The sequence below is a fragment of the Stylophora pistillata genome, chromosome 4 (assembly GCF_964205215.1).
Source record: "Stylophora pistillata chromosome 4, jaStyPist1.2, whole genome shotgun sequence".
NCBI classification, from domain to species: domain Eukaryota; kingdom Metazoa; phylum Cnidaria; class Anthozoa; order Scleractinia; family Pocilloporidae; genus Stylophora; species Stylophora pistillata.
Window position 1 is genome coordinate 23235478 of NC_142522.1, and position 19976 is coordinate 23255453.

Consider the following 19976-nt stretch of genomic DNA (forward strand, 5'->3'; position numbering starts at 1 on the left):
GTTGTTTTATCTCGCGATAAGTTGTTCTATCGGGCGATAAGTTGTTCTATCGCGCGATAAGTTGTTCTATCGCGGGATAGAACACTCTATCGCGCAATAAGTTGTTCTATCGCGCGATAATGTTGATTGCAAATTTTTTGAATGAATGGACTTAGCAAAACTTATTGCGCGATAAAGTCATGAAAATTTTTGTAGGTGGATGGCCCTTGAGAGCCACCGTACAATCACTTACCTGGAACTCGTGAACTCCAGTTCACTTAAATCGACCGCGAGCACGCTAAGTGTTTAAAGCGCACGAATTAAATAGAATATAATTCACTGAAGTGTTTTATTTTCCCGGCTTTTTTCCACTGTTGGTCACCAAACCCAAGTTTCTCTGAAAAGTGTTAATCAAAGGAGCAGTGCTCTTGTATACTTCTCTTCTGCTCGTGACCATTTGCAATTGCATGTATTTTCTGTGGTCAATTTTTTTCCCAAGTTCAAATTTTATATTCCTATTGTCTTTGGGTATGGTAATGTATAATAATGACTTTGAAACAAACGAAATTAAAATTGGAAGCAAGGATAAAATTGAACCACAACATACACACAAAACAAAACCAAACGGGTATCATGAGTCATGCAGAATATCAAAAGTAATTATTTTTTAAATTTAATTCAATTATTTTTGGTAGATCCATCCACTGGAATAACCACTGAAGAATTAGAGCATCAAAATGATAAGACTGATAAGTTTGGACATCTTGACAGTGGGAATGACAGTGTAATAGCTGCTACTGGAACTGAAGGCCAGAAGTTAAAGTATACAATTGTAAAGGGCACTTTTGAAGCAGTTGAACTTGGTGCAAAAACAGGTGCTTCTCTATCTACATTTACAGACCTGCTATGCTATGCGCACCGAATGTACTGCAGAGGGAAAGATATTGATGAAGATGATCACAAAATGAAATGTTCATGGCCTAAGGACTGGGGAGGAGCAAAAAAGTATCTCAAGGATATAGGCTATGAAGATGCTCATGAATATTTCATTTGCTTGAGTGCGAGTCATAAGCATCACTGGGACATCATGCAGTCTGCAACTGAAACGTGTCGCCTCTGTGGAGAAGTAGGAATCATTAAGTACTGCTATCTTGGATTGCATGGAAAAGTTAAGCTATGGACAGCAGACCCAGACATGTGCCTAAAAATGACAGCTCATTGGTTAGAAAAAGAACACTGGATTAATAGAAATGGCTGGGAAATTAAGAAGGAGGTCTGGGATGGAACTAGATTTGCTGAACTGGTATGGTTCTGGGATCCAGGTAGTAGTTGGTGTTTGCCCACAATATGTAAAAGAGATGGTTGCAAGAATGTTTTGAGTGGTGCTGATGTATTGCAAGCCCCTACTCTGCCTGATGGACATCAAGAACTGTATTGTGAGAATTGCTGTACCAAATTTCTTCATCGACCTGTGTTTGTGAATGGTGACCCAAGAAACATCGCCTACATAGGTAAGGTAGTTTATGATAAAATGCTCAATGTGTAAAAAATAATAATTATAATAAAATGAATGTACATTTAGCTGTCTTACACACTTATAAAATTATGATCTTTGTCATGTTTATTTATTATCTGTTTTGGTCAAGACAACGATACTATTTTTAATTACCACCTCCATTGTAATTTAAGTGGTGCTATTTTCATTATGTTGGTTTAGGCTTTTACCCAATTTTTCTCTTTCAAGTTAATGAAAACAATAGATTTTTTTATTGTGTATAATTTTAAGGACACTGGGATGGCTTTCAGCCCTTTGGAAAGAAATCACGCAGCACTGGTAAGGCAATTATTGTATTGCATGTACTATTCAAATCTTACCCAGTACACTCCCCCCATTGTTGATGATACAGCTTGAATGAAAAGTGTGACATACGCTGCAGACACACAGATGTATATATGGTTTATAGAATTAAGATAATTTGTATTAAAATAATTATTTTCCAAGTACTCAAGACCCTAGATATAGACGTCAGATAACTTGTGAGTTTTTTCAATTACCTTACACTCCGGGGCAGATCCAGGCATTTCTGAAAGGGTGCCCTTGGACAGAACATTAAAGTGCAATTCCCTGTAATTTTTGCATAGCTTTGTTACTAGACTGCTTGGTTCCACTAAGTGCTGCCAACTGACATCTTATGTAATTTTGTTGCAGTTTTAAGGTTTCTTCTGATTTAAATTTTTTTTTTATAACCATTCTCAAACTTATTAATAATTCATCAAGCTGAAACAAAGCAAATCACTACCGTGAAAGATGTTTAGAAATGTGATCTTAATTATCATTAATTTTGTGAACTTTTGCTTCGAATTTCTCCAAGAATTATCAATGGTTTGAGAAGCTATATCAAACACTCAAAACAGTATTTCCTCCTATTTGCAAACACCCTGAAGTTGGTTAAAAAAAAAACTTAGCTGCGCCTCGTTTTTCCAACCTACTTCTCCGAAAACAGAAAACAGTCTTCCTCATGTTTGATCTATTACTTGAAATACATATATCTTATCAACCAAGCGCGAGGGCCGTACTGGGAGAATATCGGCCCGAGGTCTTGACAGTACGGACCGAGTGCAGCGAGGTCCTTAGAAAAAAGACCGAGGGCCGATATTCTTCCAGTACGGTCCAGAGCAAGCTTGATTAATAAGAGATTTATTATACGACTGAAGTTCAAAGGGACACAAGTGCGGTATCATTCGGGACCATTCGGGACAGTGCCCGGTCCAATACTGAGAGAATATTGACCGGCAATAGAGCATTTTGATTGGTTGATTTTAGTTATTGGCCCTCTGACTGCCCGAGTCGTGTAATAAATGTATTTATAATCTGAGCTAAAGGAAAGTGCCAATTAATCTGGTTTGTAAAACTTTCAAACCAAAGAGAATTTGAACCACAGCATTTACTTGTTTAAGGATTAGGTGCAATAGATGTGTCGGTGGCAACAATTTCAAAGGAATAAAGGCTGATAGTGTCTAAAGAAACTGTTTGGGGCTGCGTCGGTGAGGGTAACGAAATTGTTTGAATATATCAACAAAGTTGAAATGGCAAATTGGCCACCGTTACGATTATAAAAGTTGACGTTTCGAGCGTTAGCCCTTAGTCGGAACGACGACACAATGTCACAATGACACAATGTCAAAGGAAGACCGCTTACAGACAGAGGAAGTTTACACAGTAGGATTTGTGCCATCTTATGACCTTCCTGACGCACAGCCAAACAGTATTGATCCTTTTCTTGAGCCCCTAGTCAGTGATATTGAAACTGGATTCAGTATTGAAGGTACGCTTTCTCTTTTGATAGTTATTTATGTGTGAACAGTAGGCTCTTGTCACCTTCTGAAGGAGTTAAGAGAAGACACCTTTAAAGGGGGATTTGTTTTTGATAGGTGAATTAAATGACAGAAGCTTGGCTACTCTGTTAGGAATATTATGCTGACAAAACAAAAAAGTTTAAGAAAATTTCAGACAGTACAAGCTGGATAATGATTTGGCACTTTAGGTGGACCAAGTTGTTGAGTGACATGATTGTTTCACAGTAAAACTAACTCCAACCTAAAACTTCTAACTAAAATGTTTTTTTTTCTAGGATACGAAGGGAATTATGCAGGATCACTTCCAGATTTTCCACCGGCCAACATCATAATTCGGCACATTATACTGCTTTGGACGGGAGACCATCCTGCACAGTGCGAAGTTTGTAAGACAAAGGGTGCTGTCCAGAGGCAGGAAAGGATATCGAAGGTGTCATATATGCGGTAGGTGTTGAAAGTTTAAACTAACTCCAGTTATCTGCAGTTAGCGCACATCTTTATTTGCAAGACATGTGTGAAGAGGTAATAAACTCAACTGAACTGAACTGAACTGTGATACCCATCCTTGTCAGTCTACATAATATGTTAATAAAAGTATTGCAAGCACGTCTGTTAACTAGGTGTAATGGTTAATGCATGTTTACTGTAGGTACATGGCTGGGTGAACATAATCACAACTACTACTTAAACTTTAGGAAGCGATACAGATACCCTTACCCAAAAAGGTTGCTTGAGGAAGAATTGCCGGTGATGAAGTTATTAGAAGAAGAAGAAAGACCCCCCTATTTCCAAAAAATAAGCAAGGAAAATGGTCTGCTGGGGTTATCAATTCTTCACAGGCTTTATGGCCTTTATTTGATGTTCTCAGGGACACAGTCTTTGATGCTATGCACCTGTTGCCTCTCAATGTAAGCAAGAATAACATTAAGCGATGGATTTCTAATGGCGCTTTCAATAAAAAAGACTTTGACACGAACTTGGCAAAAATGACATGGACCAAAGGTACATGTAAAAACTTGAAACTTAATGAAAATGTTTGAAACTATGAAACAAACATTGGTTAACGGGAAATAGTGTGTATTTAACCTTCATTTCAAGTGAAGATAGTTTTTGACTTAATGCCAGAGATTTGATAATTGGTTATTTAGTTTTGCAGAACACAATAATAAAGTCACATTTTATTTTGCAGATTATCGTGCATCTCATTTACCTTTGGATACTGATTCAATGGGTTACTGGACATGTAAGCACATCTATAAGTTTTCTGTTACGTTACTCTGGCAATAAAAGGACTGCTTGCCATTAATTAACATAATGCTTTTACGTATGATGCACGATCCTCGCAGTAGATAGCGCTATTTATGCAATAGCAAAAATCAGACCTGAAAAAAATCAGGCCTGTACGGGATTCAAACCACTGACCGTGGTTCAGTGGTTCGAATCCCGTACAGGCCTGATTTTTTTCAGGTCTGATTTTCGCTATTGCAGAAATAGCGCTATCTACTGCAAGGATCGTGCAACATACGTATCTAACACCGCAGTTCAAAATATATGAACTTCATATATTCATTGTATCTGATTTAACACTTTCACGGGTTTATTAATAATCAACTTAACGGCTTAATCACAGTTGGCCTGTTAGCTCAATTGGTAGAGTGCTGCACTAGTATCGCAGAGGTCAGTGGTTCGAATCCCGTATAGGCCTGATTTTTATTTATTATTTTTTTTTTTACAGGTCTGATTTTCGCTATTGCATAAATGGCGCTATCTACTGCGAGGATCGTGCATCATACGTGTCTAATACCGCAGTTCAAAATATATGAACTTCATATATTCATTGTATCTGATAATGCTTTTAGTACTACTTTTATCTTTTAAAGGCTATGAACAGTCATGTAATTCTGGAACTTTAATACTATTTCCGGTATAATAATATTTCTGTATAGAATTTTGTCCTCCCATAAATGTAGTTGCCAGATACAAGTCAGGTTTTACCAACTGACAAACTAAAACTAATTTTAGGACTGACACTTAGCAATAAGTGGTAATTACTAATAAATATTTTAAGGACCCTCGCACTTACACTTCAGTGGCTGTAATTATTTTCTCTTAAAGCGGAGGAGTACCAGAAACTGGCTTTTCCGACATCAGAATTTGTGTTAAATGGATTACTTCCTGAGAATGAATTGAAGCTGTGGGCACCTGTCCCAAGAATGGTAGAGTTTGTCTTCAACTCAGGGAGAAATGGCTGGACTGAGGATATGATTGAGAACTTTAGATGCCTTGCTTGGAGGTATTGCATTTCATGTGAAGAGCAGTATGGAGCTAACACATGTGTTATAAACCTACATAACTTGACACATTTACCTGAAGGCATTCTGAGATTTTCAGCACCAGACAATTTCTGGTGTTTTGGATTTGAAAGAGCTGTGAAGCGTTACGTGCAGCAAAGCAGTAACAGGAAGCGCATTGAAAAATCCTTTGCCCAGGGAGAAGAGATTTCATGAAATTTCAACTAGATCTTAAGCTAATCTCTTCTGAAAGGTGCAGATTTACGTGATAGTCAGCGGTAGCTATAACAGATCATGAGCAAATGTCGGTCTTATAGAATCCAGATTTTGAATGCGCGAGAACGCGCGTGGGAATTGCCAAACTCACGAAAGCTGTTGTAAGAAAACAAGTCCGGTGCCCCCTTTTTTTTATTGTTTCAACTTGAAAGTAACGTTGAAAGGAATCTTCAGAAACCAAAAATAGAATAGTTTACGGAAGGACATTTGCGATGCGTGAAAATTGCCTTTTTCTAGATTTTCTGAAATTCCGCTCCATATAATTTTTTAAAATCTTTGTGCATTTTCCATTTTAAGTGCCGAAAGCAATCACTAAGAAAAATCACGGGGTCACCGGGTTAGTTACAAATTATTTGAGCCATAAGCTAAGAAATGAGTCTGAATAATCCTTTGAAAGCGTTGCCATGGAAACTGCTAGTGACGAAATGACACCTATTTTTGGATAGCTAATGACTGTATGATTCAACCCTGTAAAAGTGTTCAACTGGCCTTGGTCAGGCTTTTGTTGTATTCTTTCAATGTTACAAACCATCAAAAAGATGAAAACGGGTACCAGCCACGTAAGAACGCCTCCCTTTTCAAAAGTTTACCTTGGATTTGATCAGTTTTCGCGTGTGTGACTTAAGCGAACCGATAAGGTGTCATTCAAGTCTTCCTGTTTCCTTGATTGAAATGTGATGTTCACGAAAGTCGCCTCGATGGATAAGATAGAGTTAATATGCATGGCTGTGGTATTTGTTTTTCGCTGAGTGCCGTAGTTTTTTTTAATAGTCCTCCAAAGTTGTCTCAAATTAAAGTCTTGAAAAGTGTCACGACAGGCCTTTGCTCGGGTGAAATTTAATTTCCGTAGAACTCTGAAAAACAACGAGATCCGATCAAACGGATTGTGGTTTCAGTAGAGGTACACATATGTCTTGAAACACACAAGCAATGAGCGTAGTCTGTGTCTCAAGCAAAATCGACCGGATCGCTCTTACAGAGACACTCTCTTAAGAATCCCCAAACGGGGGTCATTGATTGCATTCATGAAAGCGTGGTCAACATCTTGTTATCACCAGCTGCTTAGATAGAACACCAGAAAGTATCTTGTTGAGCCTTTCACTCGTTCAGATTGACCCATGTTTTGAAAACTGTGGCATAATGAGAAAAAAGCTTATAGAATAGTTATTATAAAGACTCCAAAAACGACCGCTTCACTTACCTCCTTCACCATCCACGCGTGGGTTTAACAACGCCCAACGTCGAAAAAACAACACGTATTCATCGAATTTTTTTTCTTCTCGTCTCCGAATCCCATTGGTACCGACTATTCCCACTCGCTCTGTTTCTTCTTAAATGGGCCTAGTCGTAGTTCTTTCCGAATCCTCACCACTATAAATCGATTGGTTACACATTTTTTGGCTCCCATTTTCTTTTCCACCCGTGTCGACCATCACAAAATGTATACTTGAGTGTGGTCTTACCGGTATGACGTCGTAATTTACGGTATATGAAATATTTTTCGAAATTTTTTGCGCTCATTCGTAGGTGTCGTTGTGCTAAAGCACTAGACACCAAAAATAAAGCGAAAAACTAATGTAATTCCATACAACGTTTATTTTATGTCAAGACTTGTAGCCCTGTGTGTTTGTATAAGCTATCAGGTGATTTGTCTTTTGCCCCTTAAGGAGTTTCATGTGGCCTAAGTAAACATTTCGTGGAGGCGTTGTTGTAGCCCTGTCTGTTTGTATAAGCTATGATACATAATTTACCTATCAGGTGATTTGTCTTTTGCCCTTTAAGGAGTTTCATGTGGCCTAAGTAAACATTCCGTGGAGGCGTTGTTGTAGTCTCGATAGTACTACATCGTTGCCATGTCTATTTTTTACCTTCTTCAGACTCAAATCACCAATGCAGAACCTAATACTTGTTTCAGCGTAATCAAACAGGCCATTGTGGAAGCTCATTAATGCTTTTTAGCTAATCATCTTTGTCTTTTTCGTGAATAATGAGAAATAATGATTTGAATTGAAGTACCAGCTGCCCATATGCCTATACGATTAAAAGTCAAAATTTACTACAGCAACTGTAACTCAAAGGAAGGCATTTCAATCAACTTAGAAGTCACTTGCTTGTTATGGCATTATGCACAAAGAGATCAATGTGAAATAATCTTGAATATATGGATTGATTATTTGCAAAACACACCTACGCTGAACTATCATTAGCGGCACCGCAGAATATTTGTTATTGCACCTCTGCACATTACCCTAAAACTAGTAAAAAGTACCAAATGGATGGAGCAGTAAAATAAATCAATTAAAATTAAATATCTACATCAATATGAAACCTGGATTTTTCCTGGAAATCCTTAATTCAACTTAATCTGGTCAATGTTCTGTAATGATACACTTATTTGGCACTGATTAGAGCTTTTTCTCAACTAATTGAACGGGTGACTGGTTTTCTGTCTGGTCATCTGAAGGAACTGTGTCTTTTTCTGTCCACCTGTAGAAAATAATTGATACGAATAAATTACCATGACATTGACTTTAAAACACCAAGGCAGTGCATCTTTGCATGTTTTATCGAAAAGCTAAAATTTACATCGGGGAACAATTGCTGCGAATATTGAGGATCGTCCTCTACTCAAAGATTCAAAGAAAGGAAATTTGTCAATTTCCGGCAACTAACTTTAGAATTTTAAATCATCTAACTCCAGGGCAACGCACGAGGACAAGCGAACAACTACTCGAATGTAACTGTTCTTCAGAATAAGTGACGAAAAAAAACGGGAAATTCATTAACCGTGGCAGAATGTACCAAACAACTGCGTGTGATTGCGTGGACTCAAGAAGTCCTCAACTGTCTTTTTTGTTAAACTACGTGATCTGATAAAGCTTAACATAAGTGAAACATTCTTAGTTTCTTTACTTACCTGTGCTTCCGTTGGTCAAGCTCTCTTCGGAACTTCTGCAGGCTCTGTTTGTACTCAGTAAGTTTCTCAGACCATTCTTTTAGTGGATTTAATTTCTCAGTTGCAATTTTAGATAACTTGATCTCTTCCATTTTTATCTCTTCCGAAATAGTTTCGGAGATTTCATCTATTTCTCTTCGTGGTGATCCTTTGTCTCCGGCACATTTTTCTCTGAATGTAATTAGAACTTTCCTAATATACTCTTTGATTTTTCTTTTCTTGTCTGAACTCGCCCCAAACATACGTCTTACTACGGTCCCGGGACAAATTCCTCCAGCAAATTCCATAACTTTTGTGAAAGTCATTGTGGCTCTAAATCCAACTGCTGCACCAACTGCTGCACCAACTGCTGCACCAACTGCTTTTCCTAAGGCAGCTAATTCTGTTCCCTCCACCGCCACTGCAGTCGCTGTCGCAGTGGAATAAAAACCATGACGTAAGACATTTGAGCTACAAATTGTTACTGTTTTGGGCACTAACACCGTACATTCCACATAATCACAAAACATAAAAACTAATATTTTTCTCTTGTGGTTGCGCTCCTCATATGGAACCAGTTTTAATTGGCTAGAAATTTTTCTCATATGTGCAAGGTTTCCAGAAAGAGTTACAATTTGTTGTACCTCTCACTCGTTGTTCTTTTTTTTTTTTTTTTTTACTAGGGTCACCGTTATATTGGTACTGTGATTATCGTTGTCGTTTTCGTTGTCATTATGTTCATTAGTATCGCTCCATATTCGACCGCAGTAACAACTCTGCGGAAACAGACCACTACACCACGAAACAGAAACGCGGTTAAATCAAATTCAAAATGAACAAATCTATGGAAAGCCGAAAACTTAGAAAATCTTAACCGTGAAAATCATACGCGTAATAAATGCTCATGATTGGCTTTTTTTTAAACTAATAAATAACAATATTCTAGATTATGCTCTTCTCTTCCCTTTTTTTATCTTTTCCATTATAATTTTCAATTATCTGTTTGCTACCTTTCTCCTTGTTCAGTTATGTTTGCCCAGTGACTTGATCACTTACCAGCACCCACACCTACTGTTGGTACCAATGCTGTACTCGCTAAAGCAGTTCCACAAACGGCTACGGCCGCCCAGAATGTGTTGTTCGTTACGTAGGAATAAGGATCAAAATTTTCATTGTAGCCGTAATTTCCAGTGCGCGGAAGACGTCCAGTTGCATAGGATGACAATGACTTTCTTAAATGTTTGGAGCTGACACCATCTCTCCACTTCCTGTACTTTTCGTTTACTCTTTCACTTTCATCGTTGAGGAATTGATCAATTCCAAGACTCACGTTCTCAAGAAATGCAAAGAAAGCTTCGTCCTCCTCGGGTCCAGAGCTACAACCCTCAATGGTGTTGCAAATCTCCTTTATCAACTGATCAATCTTCCCATCGGAGATATAAGAGTTAATCAGAACATCGAGCCTCTGTACTTCTTCACGCAAAGTATGAAGTGAATTGCGTTCACTCGTCAATGTGCTGATTTTTTCTTGAATAGGACTCTGATGGTGCACGAAAAGGTGGCTTTTCGTTTTGTCGATCATGCCTCCAAAAGTTTCCAAGTACCTCGTGAATTTTGAAGCGAACTGTTCGGCTTCCTCTATGAAAGCAACACCTTTTTGCGCTTTGACGGTTTTTGCACTCTCTGCTAATTCTCTTTCGAACCTTAGAAAATCCTCCGTTCCTTCCCTTTCCGTGACCGTCTCCTACAAAGACAATTAAACGTAAACGTCTAAATCACCGTAAAAGAAAGGAAAAACAAAATGATTGGGATCATTTATCATGTGAAATACAGCAGCATCGAAGTGTTATCATATGTTGTGAATTATGCACTGTAATTACACCACCTGTATTGCCACCGGGAGTAAGTTAGTACGGGAGTAAGTGAGTAAGTCAGCCAGGAAGTAGGAGAGGGAGGTAGGGAGGGAGGGAGGAAGAGAGTGAGTAAAAGAAAACATATTGCACATCGTAATTCAACAAATATTTTTGCTCTTGCGTGATTGGTCAAAACGCATCACGCGACCGAATATCCCCCGACTAAAACTGGGGGAACATCCTAGGATATACTCTAGATGATGTTCTCCAATTTTCAAACCTTATGTCTAATACCGAAAATTTGTACTTAAATTTGATTAAGACCAGAAACATTGTGTGAATGTTACAGAAGAAGGAACATTTTTTTTTTCGCTCATAAAATCATATCAGAAAAGTGAACATCCCACATCGTAAACGGTGAGCTGTTTGTAAACATTTTCCCTCGTGTTGACCATCCTTTGAAGAATTATAAACACAGTAACATCCATTTGTCGCTAACGTATGCTCGTCTATTTGTCCTTGGGCATGATCTGTTCCTCGAAACTCACAGTTTTTCTTCAGCTTCACTCTCGGAAAACAGTTCGCATCTCGGAACAGATAATGTCCGCGTATGGAGATCCGTGCATATTTCCGCGCCAAATGGAGGCTATGTTAATTTAACCCTACCTGTACTCCTTTGTCTATGATATGCTTCCCGTCAACGAAATAAACCTTGCTTTTACGTTCCATCTTATCCACAAATTTCGTTTCGTAGTTATTCCGTACATTTTGCCGCCTCTTTTCGACTTTTTCTTCAAGGGCTATATCCCATTTGGTAAAGACTCCAAGAGTGAGCTGATTTTTCATCTGGTTTACCATACCTGTAATCTTAAGAACGAAATCAAAAATGGTAGCGGGCAATTTTTCAATGGTTTTTTTTTCTTTTTTTTATTGTATGCAAGTCAGTTTGATTTGGTTTTCTCTCCTGCTGTTTTCACATTTTTATATTTCTTTTAGTGTGTTTGGTTTGTTTCGGTTTTATTTTAAATTGAAAATACTAATGCAATTTGATTCAAAGGAGTTTGATTTGACACGTTTTGAGAGAAGCTGACAACCTACTAGGTACGTCAATCCGTTGGTGTCTTTAATAAATTAGCAAAAGAAAATTTCAGCTGTTGTCTCCTGCCATGATTTCAAAAGAACATAGTGAATGAGCAATAAAAAGGTACCTTACCTTCAAAGAAGGTGACGTCAAATCCATCACAGCTACAATTATATCTGCCTTTTTGCAGAGATCAATGACGACTTGGTCGCAATCATCACTCTCTTCTATACCAGGTGTATCTATGAGGATGATATTTTCGGGTAGATTGCAGAGGTTGCGAGGCCAATTCACTTGTATGACACTTTCAAAGGTGATGTTGAGCTCCTTCCTTTTTTCAATATAGTCATCGTCAGTAAAAAGACTTAAAAGTTTGTCTACCTCCTCTTGGTTCCCTTTGTTAAGGAGATCCTCTCCTCTGTTCATTTCAATTACACTCCATTCTTTAGCAGGCGTAGGGCGGACTTTAAAGGTGCACATCGTGGCTGTAAGAGTATCGACAGGAAGACGTTTGACTCGAAGCAAGGCGTTTATCAAGGAAGACTTGCCACCACTTGTGCGTCCCACAAAGGCAATGTTTACGTTTTTAGACATTGCCTTTTCAAGTTCTCCTTTCAATCCATCCACCATTTCCTTAAACTCAGCCTGCACTTGCTGAGTTGTCATCGATCCATTAGGAAGGTACTCGCTGTATCTCTCGCAGTAGTCTTCATAGATCTTTTCAACAGCTTTCACGGTTGCTCTCGTTAGCCTCTCAAAATAGTTTTCCAATTCGCTGTTAATTTTCTTAAACTCTTCCCAACTCTTTGCGCTCTTCGATACAGCTGGTCCCGAGATTGCCATGGATTGATTCCTTGGAAAAGTCAATAATAAATGTCATCCCATGCAACTGTTTTAATTAAGTCATAGGTGATGATATTGAGCCTTTATCGCTTTATCGCCCCTTGCCCGGTTTTCCCGTGGGCACACTCTGAAGTCAAAAATTACCTGTCGAATTAACGCACAACGGAATTGCTCTTTTTCACATCAAAATGCAGAAAAGGCTAAAATAATTACCAGAACTGCTCAAATGAGTACAGATTACAGTGCATGAATTTGTCATGTAGGAACCGGTGTAAATTTTCCAACTCAATCGGCTTTTGGTCGTCTCAATTTGCATCCTTGAATTAATTGGGGAAAGTCAGCTTAGGTTTTCAATCGTTTCTCCTTGTATGAAAATATTTTCACCTTGCCCTATGAGTAAAATGTCAAGATTTGCATGGGAATGAACATTTACACTCTCAGCCTTTAAAAACATCTGGAACCAGTTTTGATTAAGGACAAATTTTTTGTTCTTTTGCATCGTGTGAACTTCTTAGGCGGATTTAGGGAAATTTAGCTCGGTTACAGTTCATCTGTTTTGTCCTTTATAGATTTCTTTCAAAGAACATCAGCAAGTAACACCAATGAAACGAGTCCACTGGAAGCAAAATCCGCTCTGGCCGCCCCGATCACCCTGAAATTTCACATGCATCATGGGCGATGATGTTACGTTAATTAAGTGGGTGTTCCCTATTTCAGGATCATGCACAATAAAATGGAGTGAAAGGCCGCCAATGCCGGCCCAAAGGTTTGCATCAAGGCTTTTTCAATGAACACACAAACGAAGTCGATGATTCGATTCTAAATCGTCAAAGCCAGGATTGTAAGGGAGATGCCCTCGTCAGTCTTCAAGAAATAGAATCAAGAATTCAAATCTCGTGATTCAGCAAGATTGGCCCTCCCGGTCAGGCTGATCATTTTCATGCTCCTTTTTATGACTATGGAACACCGGTGTTTTAAGAACACTTGACCACTTCTTTTTACCTGGAGCAACATCTAAATAATTTTATTTATTTCAAGCACATTTTAAGAGGGCGGCACTTAATATCTACCAAAACCGATGTAAACAATCCAATGCCCCTCTATCCAAGTTTATGAGGCAAACACAAACGTAAATTCTGAACTATTAAGAAGACAGATTACTTAGAACCATAGAAGATACTGTTAGATCTCCTTAAAAAAAACGTGATATAATCAATCAGAAATATAGTTCCACAAATGTGAGAAATGATGACGAAAGACCTACTTCATAGCTAATGCTGATCGACTGCTGGATAAAGTGTGTAAAATAACTTTGTTATTCCTGCGGTTCTTTTATCTTTACATCTTGCAAATCACACTACCGAGAAATTAGTTGAAACACTGAAGACAGGCTAATTTTTATGGCCAAATTTGCAGCAAAGACAAACGATGAGAGGAACAGCAAATGTGGTGGTCGATTGCAGTTAGGAATGCTAGTTCATCTGAAGCGAAATCATTGTACAGTTCCTTGATTTTAAAGAACACATAAAGGTTGACAATTTTAGGAATTAATCACGTCCCTTTATCCACAAAACAAATATGCAGCCAAACATGGGCCTGATGCTTTCCCGTGAGGTGTTAATTAAGCAATGGAATGAAATATTATACATAAAAGGAGGGCCATTCGTGTTCTTTTTTGTGCTTTGGAGGAGCTTTCCAATACTAGTCACCTATACAATTTTCATGTAAAATTAGGGATTCTGGATTTTGGATTATTTGCGTTGAGTGAACAGCTTGACTTTAAGAATTCTGAAGAAGGTAAAAAGCGAATGTAATTTTCCAACACCATTTCCTAATCGCATCCACTCGCACAGGCATGCTCGTATGAGATCGGCAGGGTACATACTGCCGGAAGCTTGACTTCCACAAATACGAAGTTGTATTTGTACTTGGCAAAAAAAAAACAGCACTAAATTTAATGTTAGGATGATCATAAGCTCTTTCATACCAAATGACCTCTCGGTCAAATACTTGCTCAAAAAAAAAGCATTACTGCATTTTTAAAAGTCAATCACTCATTTTAGCTCAGAATATCCTGGTCATATGATATATCATAGATATATTAGGTAACACATGGGTACGAGGACGAAATACCTGTTTTTATCCGGCTCTCTTTTGTGGATTGGTTATGGAGACGTTTTCTATATAAGGAAAAGAGGAGACAAAAAGCTTAGCAAACCCAGAAATATCTATCGTTTACTTTTCAATATGCTAAAGTATACCTTGCTGGTTTCAATCTAACTGATTTTTCCGAGAAACGAGCTATTTCGATTCAGCACCCTAGGGAATTATTGCGTGCTGACAGCTACAATTAGTTTTGGCGAAGAGCCACTATTCGGGGTCAGCATTCTCTGCTAATATAATAACTTCTGTAGATCTCTCCTATTTCAGGCATATCAGATTATTTAACAATAAACACTCGCACCCGCTTTATTTGGGATGTTACATAATATTCTTCATGAAGAAAGCAATTGCTTTCAACCGATTAACTTTCCTTTCCAACAGGAAAACACCAAGAGTTAACTTTCTTTTTCGCAATTGAGGCTGTTGAGACGCGTCAGAAAAAAAACTAATTTAGAGTACAACTTACCCAGGTTTCAAGCTTAGTGTGGTGCGACTCTAAAGTTCACTCTTTTAGCACCAAGACGACACCAAACGCCTGAGCAACTGATCTCACCGAAAATGACTTCTGACAATGAGGTAAAAGGAGGCCGAAAATTATATGTTGTCGCGATGTAAAGATAACCCAACCAATTTTTTTTCTTTGAACGACGAATTCGAAAGACGAAACCGGTAAGGTGATTAGTAATAAGAATGTAGACTGTTGTGATTATCCATTTCAGTGATAGACAAAATGGCCGCAAGCACAGGGAAACTGAAGGTCACTGAAGGAAACTGAAGTACTACTAACCAATTAATGATAGGTTACTTTATGGATAGTTTTTTTGGTGGTAAAATATTCCAAAAAGCTGTGATTATCATAGTTTCTTATTTAGTGGCCTCTGCTGTACTTATTTTCAACCTCTTGAACAGTGAATTGGTAGATATTAAGTGCCGCCCTCTTAAAATGTGCTCGAAATAAATAAAATTATTTAGATATTGCTCCAACACTGTCTGACGTTTACTTTCTGTGTGACGAATGACCCGGTGGTAAGACAACTTGAATTCATCTCAGTCAAATTAAATTTCGCCCTTTCCCGATGTTATTCTGGAGGGGGGGAGGGGGAGGGGTGCGGCTGAACCCAGGCTAAGAATGCCAGAACTTCTCAAATGTGAACGACTCAGCGCTAATTAAAATTATCATGTATGAAGCAGGTGTAAGTGTTCTTAATCAATTGGATTTCGGTTTTCTCAATTTTTAAAAAGCAGGTACATTGTACCCTTGAATTGGTTGGGGACAAAAGCCAGCTTAGGTTTTCAACACTTTTCTACTAGTCCGTTATAGTTGAAACACAGTCAAAGTCACCTCGTTAATCTATTAAACCAAACACTAGGGGAGCAGGGTTGGCGTAGTGGTGAGAGCGCTTGCCTTCCACCAACGTGTTCCGAGTTCGATTCCCGGACCAAGCGTCATAAGTGGTTTGAGTTTGTTGGTTCTCTACTCTGCTCCGAGAGGTTTTTCTCCGGGTACTCCGGTTTTCCCTTCTCCTCAAAAACCATCATCATTTGAATTTATTTCATTTAGAGTTTATTTGCATTTACACACGACCCCCAAGCTGTTCAGCTTTAAACATTATGGTGTCTAAATAAAGGTATTATTATTGCTGCAAGTTCCATCAAAAAATATTGTATTGTTTACTTAGGAGACTGATCGAGTTACAAGTTCAATCTGCGTTAGAATAATACTCTTCACGTGACAATCTATTCATTCGTAGATCATACATGCCTCATCAGTGCATTAATACTTGGCCAGGACTTGAAAATTATCGAATTGTTTATGCATGGGATAATTTTTTCGAAACAAATATCTGTTTACCGTTGCTGGAAGGATTTATACTTTTCGACCATTTCTGTACTGCCGCGAACAATAATCTGGCTGAACCGACTTCCAGTTTTTCGACATTACGTATCACTTCCACACAGAGTGATCAGTGTTGCTTTGAACATTTTAAAGAAAAAGTTCACTGGTGTACTTCGGGCCCATAACTCGAATTTTCTATAAACTTAACCAGCACCCATTTATTGTACTTTTATGAACCAAAACTATCCTCAAACGAAAAAAACAAATAAAAAAAAGGAAGAAAAGATGCGTACGTTGTCACAATTTTTCTCCCCCTAAATTCAATACACAAAGAACTTGAAGTACGATAGCTTCATTTTCTATTATCAAACCAGACGTCTTCCTTAGGTGTTACTTGACAAATAGTTAAGATTTTAGGGGTTATTTGCTGAACACACAAATAAACTTAAGTCTGTGATTCGATTCTAAATCCCTTCTATGACTATGAAACACTGGTGTTTTAGGAACAAATGAACACTTCATCGTGCCAAAGGCAGTATTATGAGGTGAGTGATATTTTACCTTTCCAGACACTTAAAGAGGACAGCACTGAATATTTACTAAGACCAATACGAACAATTTAATGGACTTCTATCCTCAAAGTTTGTAAGGCAGATATATAAATGCAAATTCCGAAACTATTGAAAGAAAGATCACTTTTAACCACAAAATATACTGTTAATTCTCCTTAAAAGTGTGATGTAAATCTTTCAGAAATAAAGCTCGATAAATGTGAGGAATGATAATTTACTCCGGAACCCCCCTCATAGCCAGTGACGAAAATTGTACCATAATAAGATGCTGCTGTTATTCTTGAGGTTCTTTCAAAACGATATCTTCACATTTTGCATTTCGCATTACACACTACGGATAAGTCACTTGAATCACCGACGATAGGCTAGTTATCGCAACGTTCCGACTTTTGCAAGAAGGATAAATGATGACATGCGCGAACCTAAGCCGATGCCATCTAAGAGAGCTAACTCCTTTGAGGCAAGAAAATTGTGCAGTTCCTCGGTTTTAAATAACATCTTACGCTCCACATTTCTAGGAATTAATCAAGCATGCACAAAGCAATTTTTCAACAGAAAAGGGAATTCCCTGCACGTGAACTTTTGATTAAGGAACAGAGTGAAACAGAAGTTCCATTCATGTCCATGTCTATGCTTGGGAGGAACTCTCCAACACTGATCATTGACCCAATTTTCATGCAAAATAATTGAAATTTTGAATTCAATTAATTCAGTAAACAAGATGAAATACGAATTCTGAAGATGGCAAAAGGAGAGTGTTACTTTCGAATTCCCTCTCCCAATAGCATCCACTCAAACAGACGCAAATAGGCACGCTCGTATGGCATCGGCAGAGCATCTGCCGCCGGCGGTTTGACTTTGAGAAGTGCGAATGTGCAACTCTTTTATTCTTGTCTTAATAATTAGGCTAAAAGCTCATACACCAGCACTGAATTTTGACTTCAGATGATTTCAAGCTCTTTAGTAACGAAACGATCTGTCGGTCAATTTTTTGCTCAAAATGCAGGAAAACATCACTGTATTTTCAAAACTTGGTCCTATCATAGTTAATAGAGGGGACCTACTAACTATGGTCCTATCAATAACATATTGCGGCTATATCCACTTTACTAACTATGGTCATATAAATAACATATTGCGGCTCTCTTAATGTTAAACAACGCATGAGGAAGAGGAAGGAATACCTGATTTTATCCGGCTCTACTTTATGGAGTGGTAATGAAGGCTTTTCTGTATAAGGAAAGAGGAAACAAACGAAATGATCTCGCGGTCAATTTTTTGCTCAAAACAAAACTGTCACTGTATTTTCAACGCTTAGTCCTATAAATAACATCTGTAGCTCTCTTAATGTTAAACAACGCATAAACAAGAGGAAGAAATACCTAACTTTAGCCGGCTGTACTTTGTGGATTGTAAAAAAGGCTTTTCTGTATAAGGAAAGACGAAACAAACATCTCAGCAAACCCAGAAAATCTGATTGACCGGTTTTCAAGGTATCGTCATCACAAGCTTACATAGATGTTTCCTTGCCGGTTTCAAGCTAACAGATTTTTCCGAGAAACTAGCTACTCCAGGGTCTTAGGGAGCTTTTGTGTGCTAACAGAACTAGACGCATATCTGCGTGAACTCGGGCTTTCAATATTGCACATCTGCAGTTATCTTTAGGGAAATGCCAGATTGTCATTGTTACTGTCGTCACGCAGTTTCATCATTGCCGGTCGCGAATAAGCCAACTTGTGTTTATTTTTGTCTGTTGGAGTGTAATGAATGTTGTTATGGTACTAGACAACAATCAAAGTAGTATTTTACCATATAGGAGTAGGTTGCGGCAGATGCCGAAGGTTGAAATTCAAGGACTTTTCAATGACTTTGAAGGCCCAGTTTTAGAAAATTGAAGGACCACTTTTGAAAAGGTTTGTTTAGCAATTTTAAAAGGATTTAATATTATTTCTCAGCTTTTCCATGAAAGTACTGAAATTTTCAACTTGCAAATTGCCAAAGAAAAAGCATCGCTGAAATCAAGCCTTAAATGCAAGTACTTTCAAGGCCCCGCATTTTAATTTTTAGATTCACGCATTTCAAGGACTTTCAAGGCTTTTCGAACCCAGAGTAGGTAATGTATTTGTATTTAACACCACGGAGAAGGGAATTTTTTTATCTATTATTGGTACCAAGACATAGTTTGTTGCCCAATAATCACCCAAGAGGAGTTGTCAGAAATCAGTAGATTGAAGCAAGATTACTGTTCATTAGTTTATATTGTTCTTAATAGAAAAATGTCTGAATATTGAATACTGCTGATGGCCTCAACAAGAGAAGCAGTGCTATTTACAGTTTTAGTATATTCAATTAGAGGCAGGTTTAAAAATACATGTCACAAAAATCTGAAAACCACATCAAAACCCTGTGTGTTCAACTATTATTTCTTACAAGATTTTCGAGATATATTTTCTGTCAACTGAATCAGACAATATTCCTTCACTGTAAACACTTTTAAGATCTAAACTTACTTCAGTTCCACAAACATCAGTTTTTGGCAAATCAACTGACAGTCAATACTTGTTCAAAGATAAATTTTCATAATCTTTTACCATACTGAATAACATTAGACAAGGTGTTTGAATTCCAATAACTAGATGATTTTATTACACAGTAGCAGAGTGAATAAACAGCCACAGCACAATTCGCATCGAGCTTTCTGGTTTCACATGCATGACAATGAAAATGAGCACTATTTTGAACTTTATCAATTTTAACCCCTTTCAACTCAAATATATCACTGTTATGTA

At 38.0% G+C, this 19976-nt stretch overlaps 1 protein-coding gene and 1 pseudogene across 9 annotated transcripts in view; one reads left to right on the forward strand and one right to left on the reverse strand.

Annotated features, from left to right (window-relative positions):
- Positions 1–949: 949 nt before the first annotated feature.
- On the forward strand, positions 950–5896 carry LOC148732920 (uncharacterized; annotated as a pseudogene).
- Positions 5897–7481: 1585 nt separating this feature from the next.
- Positions 7482–19976, reverse strand: part of LOC111344301 (uncharacterized) — a 27783-nt gene continuing 15288 nt past the window's right edge. For 3 of the 9 annotated variants that reach the window (XM_022951522.2, XM_022951523.2, XM_022951524.2), the window contains 8 exons: positions 18570–18614; positions 18372–18417; positions 14749–14795; positions 11905–12625; positions 11358–11558; positions 9895–10582; positions 8821–9268; positions 7482–8390 (listed from right to left, as the gene is read on the reverse strand). In XM_022951522.2, coding sequence (XP_022807257.1) covers positions 8309–8390; positions 8821–9268; positions 9895–10582; positions 11358–11558; positions 11905–12615 — 2130 coding nt within the window. In that variant the 5' untranslated portion in view covers positions 12616–12625; positions 14749–14795; positions 18372–18417; positions 18570–18614 and the 3' untranslated portion in view covers positions 7482–8308. Of the gene's footprint in view, positions 8391–8820; positions 9269–9894; positions 10583–11357; positions 11559–11904; positions 12626–14748; positions 14796–15244; positions 15344–18371; positions 18418–18569; positions 18615–19976 lie in introns of all 9 variants that reach the window. The other 6 variants (XM_022951528.2, XM_088758498.1, XM_022951529.2 and 3 more) reach the window with 3 other exon arrangements.